The sequence below is a fragment of the Mercenaria mercenaria genome, chromosome 10 (genome assembly GCF_021730395.1).
Source record: "Mercenaria mercenaria strain notata chromosome 10, MADL_Memer_1, whole genome shotgun sequence".
NCBI classification, from domain to species: Eukaryota; Metazoa; Mollusca; class Bivalvia; order Venerida; family Veneridae; genus Mercenaria; species Mercenaria mercenaria.
In genome coordinates this window covers 21193117-21201513 of record NC_069370.1, presented here as the reverse complement: position 1 = coordinate 21201513, position 8397 = coordinate 21193117, and the positions used below count along the sequence as shown (strand labels likewise).

Sequence of the window (8397 nt, the reverse complement as noted above, 5' to 3'; positions counted from 1 at the left end):
CGCCAAAAAGTGAGAACATATTCCAACGCTCAATCCTCTGTTAAAAGTCACTTAATTAAACGCAAAGTATAGAAAATTCAGGTATAAATGAATTTTTCTGATAATATTTAATGCTACGAAATCTATTGTCAATAGTCTTCTCATTGACAAATACATTTTGTAATTGATGGGTCATTCAATCTTTTACGAGCATATTTAATATACCCACGCGCGAATCACTGGAGCATATAGTTTTACCTGTAAAATCGAGAAACGCATGCGTGGATTCAATGGGCCATGAATAGTCAACAAATATGGCGGTTTACGTGTACAGTTCTAAATATAGTAACAAACACTTAATTTAAATATTTACCTGTATATTTTCGCATCAAACGATCGCTTTTACACTGATTAAAATCGTAGAGTAAATAACGTATTTAAGTTCATCGGATATTCGCCTTATACGGTAAGTGAAGTTTTTTACTCGATAATACGTGGGTTATCCCATATCATACAATATTATTTACATTGACCTAAGTACAGGTGTTTTTTCAACGTTATTTGTCATTTATCAGGTACACATTTTTGATATGTATCAGTAAATTGAACATTTACATATAGTTAGGTCACTGTATCAAAAGATCACTGTATCAAAATATAAATATACAAAGGAAGAGAGCAAGATTTTTGACAGCTTGATCTGTATAGAGATGGACATTCATCGACGCCGGTGGTGATGAGTCAACGAAAGGAATGTACAGTTTTATTGTCGTTGGTAAAAGCTTGTGTAGGCCTTTCCTCAGATTTTTGAAAATTGACATCACCCCCACCCCCTGCGTATTCACGTGTAACTTAATCTTATAACATTAGATTTAGTACTTGTCCAGAGAATCTTGAATATCCCATACCCCACAGTCTGACAGGGGTGTATACTAAATCCCGGGGGTGAGGGTACGGGTAAGAAAATGATTGATTGCATTTTTAGTTTACATTAGAGAGTCCATGAAGTCTATGACAAGGTCTATGAACAAGAGTTCTGTTCATCTAACAGTTCCTCATAACTTCGATGTTAAAATATAACAAATCACTACCCCTATGTATAAATATTAAAAGTTACCTTAAATTGAATATGTTTATATTTTAAGGGTAATTGAGTTACTTACAGTGATAAATTAATGCGGGGCAGTTGAAGTCGTTAGCAGTTCCAAAATAAAATGTATATTTCTTATCAAAAATAGAATTCTCAGTCAGACTGGTGTCTTTTTTGTGTGAAACATATATCTGAGATATATGTGCACCTTTAAGCCTTTCTAGTGTCAATTTATTCTTTTCAGAGTGAAGATGCGCTGGGTTTTGTACGTGTCGATTTTGATGACGCTAGTTGCGCTGACATGTTGCATTATTTCAATATGTATACCGTACTGGCTGTATACCAGGGACCCCCAGTTATCGTACCAAGGTCTCTGGCAGAGGTGCGAACCTGTAGGCACCCAGGCATCAGGGGACAACGTGAAGTGTGAACTCATTCTACTTCCTCCAGGTAGGTTATTTCGTAATGAACATGCTGCCGTTATTCTGATTTTAATTTGATAAATGATTTTATCTATAACTTTGTACGTAAACCATATAGAGGTATAAAGTACACTTAATTATTTGTATAGTTTGTTGTTTTCTTCTTCTTCTAGGAGTGGGATGGTGGGGTTAACACCTTTATTTGACATTATTTCAGTTTATGTAATTTCCTAAATTCTGTATCAGTACTTACTTTTTCTCCGAAAGGAACTGCAAACTTATCAACATGACGTAGTGGTGGAGGTTATATGATTTCCGACACATTCTAACTGTTCAAACGTTATGGAGATCATACTTGTCGTCCGGGATAGAACTCAGCACCCGCGTTCCGTAGATCTGCGTGTGTAAGCCGGTACGGAATATTCGAGAAATGAAAGATTGAAAATGAAAATTAGACATCTCTGTAATATTTTTTTTGTATTTTCATTTCAGAGTTTCTAGACGCGACCCGCGTGATGATGTTATTCGGAATGTCCTTGTATATTTTCGCCACAATCTGCTCATTTGTGTACGTCTGCTGCAGACAAGAAAAGTCCAGTCTCATCACTGCGGCAACGTTCCTCATGCTGTTTGGAGGTAACTTTCTACAGATACATCTCTTTTTAGTGCCTCTGAAAATGAGACGAGTTTAAAGGGCATGTACTTGAATTGTCCGTACATCCTACGTCCCAGAGCTCTTCCATGGATCGAAGTTCTCATTCCTTATCCAGACGAAATTAGTCAACATTCATAGATGATAGAGCTAGTGTCTTCTAATGGAAGAAATTTTGTCTTGAAGGGATTATAACTGTAATAGTAGGCCCTTAGTTTTGTGTTAAGACAGATCTTCATTTTGTGGGACTCCCGTATCTAGTAGCGATATTTCTTCTTCAAATAAGTGAGTAGGTCCACCCGACAAGCACTGTATCACAAACATTCCCTTTTTTCCCTGGTGTTGAAGACATGTAGTATTTGAACTGTCTGTACGTCACACAATCGTGTGTACTTACTCCTCTTATAGTTCACAGGAGATTCAAATTAAACATGGTATACCTTATCAATATATAGACTTTGAAATACTACAAATGCATTTGAATCTTCTGTACTCAACGCCGCCCCCGGCCCTCATAGTTCACTTATAATCAATATAACTTGGTGTACAAAGATCGCATGAAGTGAATGGGACTTTTATGTTCATTTTTATGCCCCCCGGCATCTACTGATGCGGGAGGCATATAGTGATTGTCCTGTTCGTTCGTCCGTCCGTCCGTTCGTCCATCCGTACGAGGTTAACCAAATGGGACCGTTTCGTCTAGCATCAATACCCCTAACTAGAATGACTTGATACTAATGCAGATGTAACCTGTGACCATTCCTCATCTTCAGACATCACCCGACCTCAGTTTGACCTTGACCTTGACCTCGTTTTGGACTTAGGTTGCTTTGTATCGATAAGGATGTCACCGGGGGGCATCAAGCGTTTATTGAACGCAGCTCCTTGTTTTTCATGAGTTGCGGCCTTTACAGACTCCTCATACAGTTTATACCCAATATTTAAATGAAATACGATGTTCGTCATCGAAGTAGAGATGCTCTCAGAATTTTCATGTGCAATAATTTTTCTTGAGTTTTGCCCCTTCATGAACTTGTCAATAACACAAATGTGTATTCAATTCCTGCAAAATTGGTCAAATTCAAAGCGTGAAGTGGACGGGGCATTCATGTCTGTTTTTATGAATTATGTCCCTTTTTTATTACGGCTAAATTTTAACCTTTTGTATCCTCTTGAGGTTTGCATCCAGTTCAAATGAAGCTTAGTAAACATTATCAACATGAAACTGACATATGCACATAATCATGCAACAGTGTCATGTCCGATTTCTTTTTTTTTTTTCGATTGGATTTTATAAAAACAACTATCATTTTCAGGGGACATGTTACATCATATAGTATTGACATTTTAATTGTTTTATATGTCACTGTCAGCATTTCCAAAAGGTCCAGTTTTTGCACTATAAAATGAACATGTTGTCTGGAAATGTCTAATATTTTCCCTCTTGAGATATAGCTTTCATTAAGTTTCTGATTTTGATATCAAATCTTAATGGTTTGAATGAAAACTATTAACTGGACAGATCTTGTCAAAGGGGAAAGTTGTCATATTATTGCGAATATTATGTTTGTGCTGTAGAGAGAAAAAAATGAACTTTATTTTTCCATTTTAAGGCTCAGCCAGTGCAAGTAAGGAATTAGTTTTACTTAGGCCTAGAGAAAGAAAACAGTGTGACATTGCTCTTTTGCTGGCAGATACCATTGATGACATGTAGAAATATCCTCATAAAATGTCCTGTGATCGGCTGATTGTCCCCCTTTTCCCTCGTACTTTATCTGTCAGTAAATGTACGAACCTCATTGAAAACACCTTACATGTAAATGCCATTGGCAAAGTGATTATTTACTTTTGTTTAAACATAGTATATTTTCAAGTAATGTACATATAATTTTTAAGCATGCTTCCGTCACTGACAAACTTTTTCAGAATTTGTTCATACTTTTTTTACTGTCAAGCTTTGATCATAAGTCATGTTGTCCTACATCAAATGTATTATGTTACCGGACTCGTGTATGAATATTTAATAAATTTCTTCTTCTTCTTTATGGTTTATATTTTCACACATTATTTGAAACATATTTGTACATTTTACAATTTTCTGGTAAGACATTACAAATTACAACACAAATCTCCATGAAATAAGATCGGAACCAAAAGCCAGTGGGTGTTAAGGTGTGATCCTCAAAGTTTCTTTGTTGAAAAACATCTCAATGTATATAACATGTTCTTGTCTTCTTATTTGTCATCAAAGTTCGAAATATGTTTTTACATTTGTTTTGCAGGTATATTGTGTATGGTCGGCGTGATAGTATACGGTGCCATGCATCCCATACTGCTGAAAGCCAAGGGTCTGGGTCTGCACGCGGGTTTCGCACTCGGCGTGTGTAGTATCGTGGCCGGATTTGTAAATACCTTATTCTACTGTATGGCGAGAGCGAGAGGGGACGTCGATTAATTCAAAATATACACATGTGCCATACGCAATATGAACAAACTATTCAAGAGTGTTTCTTTTAAAAAAGTGCTCTCATGATTAATGCGCTGACCAAAAAAAAGCTAACCCGCCAGTTGTTATTTTGGCTGATTGTGTTCTTTCATTGATTGTGGAATTGTTCTTGTTACTTGTTAAGGTTTGTTGGTAAATGTTTTATTCACCATATAGATAAAATTTGATGAAAAAGGTCAGCTAGTTTTGGGGAATTACGCAAAAAAAAACATGTCGTATAATTTGGCGAAAATCATTCAAATACTAGTACCAGAATGGCGGGTAAGTTGTTTTTGATCAGTATTTACTGGTAGGATTTTAAAGTACAAATATTAATGTATGTGATAATTAGATTTATGCACGTATATACAGCTGCCATACCTCAGGAAAGATTTGCTTCAAAATCTCTTAAAGGAACGATCTGCTGATAAACCTTACTTAAAGATTCGCCTATATCAGTTTTCTTCTAAATGTTTTAAAACAACAGCATTAGTTTGATATTCAGCCATCAGATTAATTTTTGAAGGTAGTTGACACGTGATGACAATCGGCAAATTACGTATCTGTCGTATGTGATTTCGGAATTCTTCGGCTTTTACGGATAATCATGTGCGAGTTGAGCTGTATTTGCACCCGAAAAATGCCAATGTCATTATGTATCAACCACTACTTTTTTTAAAAAATTACAAAGTCTTTGCTTTTTAGATTTTTCTGTATAAGTTCTTTTTTTGTATATATGAAATTTGATATATGAACAATTTATAAAGAAACACACCCGAAAATTGCAAATGAGAAAAAATCGCGCTTTCAAAATCAAAGCATTTCTCTTTAGACGCTCACTGTAATTTTTTTAGCATTCACTCATTGTAAATACTCATGTCATCAAAGCAAACCATATGAAGAGTAAGAGATAAAACTGAATCATTTTAACTAAAAAAAAATACGTAAACAGAAATAAAGATTCAAAGAGAGTGTATTTATTGTGTACAGATACTCGGACAACGTCTTTTCTACCCGAGATTATGTATCATTTTTATTATTAATTATGTCACTTTAATTAAAGGAATTCTTAAGGTTTTTCTAGCATAAAACTGCTGTTATTGTCACTTTTCGGGGGTGTTTTAACAGGAGAGAAAACATGTGTTAACAGAGAGATTCTCGCGCTCACGTGCTGTTATAACACCTTTTTATATATGCGCGTTCCGTGGCAAAGCGTAAACGCATTACGGCCCTAAAATGGATAATTCAAAAGGAAATGATGTCAACTTGAAAAAACAATGTAGACTTTACCGCGCATTTCATAGAACTTTAATGACGTTGAGGGTTACTACATTCGTTTACTTGGTTTTTACACGTTTTATGCTAGAATAGCGTTAGCGCATGTTCTTTCCGTGTTAAAACATCTTCAGAATCCCTCGAGAATCGTTGGTACTTTGGGATTCTGCAGATGTTATAACACGAAAAAACATGCGTTATCCCTACATAAATGACGTTACTTTTTCGACCTTGTTACGTCATAAGTCGTCTGCTTTTTGCAGGAAAATTTTTGTCAGTTTAAGTTATCTTTTATAAAAGTATACATTTTTGTATTTTGTGAACTTATTTGAAAAACAATCTTGCATCATTAGAAATAGCATGCTAACGGTTACAATCTTCATGAATCTGAGAATCTCAGAAACTTTTGTCAGATGACTTCCGTACTAAATTGCAATAGTTTAGCGGATAAATGTATATACATGTATATAATTGTACAGACATAGACATTAACATATAGACACTATATTCATAGCACACAGGTACTTACGGGCACTAAACTTTCAAACAGCAAAATTTTAAGTATTTCTGTGACGAATTTAATTCGAAAAATAATGTTTTTATTACAGACCTATCATTGCTTGTATACGAATTTCGATTTGGACGAAATTAATCATAAATTGAATGCTAAACATCTCAACAACGTTTGTGGGAGGAGGGAGGCAATTATTTTCCAGTGCACCACATTTGATTTTGAAAGGAATTCTGACAGAATCTTAAAACTTGTTTAGTATTCTTATATGACCTAAAAACTAACTTGAGGTCAGACACTTTTTTACCATGACTATACTATTATAAAGTATATGGAGAACTAGCAAGCCTACTCACCTTTGCGCTGGCGTCCGCATCTACAGATTGGTTTAAAGTTTTGATTCACTTTCACTTTATCTTTACCTTATTACTTGGTTGATTTGATTAAAGTCCATTGTCATCACCCACATCATAAAACACAATGTTCATTATTCTGGTAAAACTATTACATGAGTTATATGCCCTTTTAGAATAGAATTTCTGGTTAATATTTTGATGCAATTCTACTCTATACATGTTATCAAAAACGGATTTAATTGAACCCATATTACCACCCACATCACGTGATATAAGGTCCATTACTGTGGCAAATATGTTCCATGAATTATGCTCACTTTGTACTTTGAATTTCTGATAATTTCTGTTAATATGATATAGATTTGATCTAAACTCAGAATAGTTTAACATATCATCGCCAACATCACATAAAACATGGTCAGTGATGTGAGGTGAGCGTTACATGCTTTTCTTTTTGCTGTATGAAGGCGGTTGGCACCCAAACTTCCCAACTTACTCATATATTTGAATTTCTCTTATCAATTCAGAAACTTCACAGAAGAACTATTTTGTTTCCCAGGAGTATTAATCACTCAACTGATAGCTCTGGTTTTCTCAAATAAGACCTATTTCACTATCCAGCATCGAAATAGTCGAGCGTCTCTGTTTATAATGTTTGCAATATTTAACCAAATTATACTGTGCAACCGCGCTAAAACAGCATTGGAAAGACCAAAATGTGCTTGCTGTACTGACGTTGTTGTCCTAGAGGGGTTAATTTGCAGAGAAACTTGTTAAGTCGGAAAGAAAATATTTGCCTTTTCAGGGAGTCTTTGCCGCTCAGAAGTGTCATATTTTAGTCTTATTATTTTTATAAAGAATACTTCCCAATTATGATAATCACATGGCAAATATGACAGCATTATTGTAAATTTTAAAATAAAGATCTTTTATTTTTGTATATTTTAAGGATATATATTTGATACTAGGTTTACTGTTTGAATGTAATATAGTCAATGTATAGATCTAGATTTTTATACTTCTTTGTATGTATTCATTTATGCCTTCATTACTTTAAAAATGTAAGTTCATGCATATTGATTAATGATGGATTAAAATAGATTAAAAGATACAATATTGTTTTGTTATTATTCAGTATAAAAAAGTCGGAAGTGTTTTTTTGTACATGTATATTCATTCACTTTCTCACAGTTGCCGTTCCCGACCTATAGTGGACGAAAAACTGTATGAAATATCAATGTGATGTAGTCAGGAAAACAAGCTGCAAAACTTGCTAAAAACTGAGTTCTTAAGCTGTAGCGGCGGCACTTCAAATAACTTGATAAGTGTCTACGAATTTTGTTTTATGATGAAATTGATACCAAAATGTCAACTTAAACTAGACCTGCCGCGTGATATTAGCATCATGAAGTTATACAAATAGGGAAGAATATTCTTTAAGACAGAAAAAAACATGTCCACTGCTTACATTCGGCACTTCCGGTATTTGTATACCATAAGAAAAGTATTACCATGGCGTATAGCACGCTTTAGTTAAACTCGGTCTGAACTCGTATTTCGATTCAAATCCAGCATTTATGATATACCCTTTATACCTCCATACATTGTACTCGAGTCCGTATTTATT

At 34.7% G+C, this 8397-nt stretch overlaps 1 protein-coding gene across 1 annotated transcript; it reads left to right on the top strand.

Moving 5' to 3' along the window:
• The first annotated feature begins 265 nt into the window (after nt 1-265).
• Nucleotides 266-7884, top strand: LOC123559697 (uncharacterized). Its single transcript, XM_045351720.2, has 4 exons — nt 266-445; nt 1314-1519; nt 1984-2127; nt 4426-7884. The coding sequence occupies exons 2-4, from the start codon at nt 1321-1323 to the stop codon at nt 4596-4598; spliced, it is 516 nt and encodes a 171-aa protein (XP_045207655.1). The 5' UTR covers nt 266-445; nt 1314-1320; the 3' UTR covers nt 4599-7884.
• Nucleotides 7885-8397: the final 513 nt, after the last annotated feature.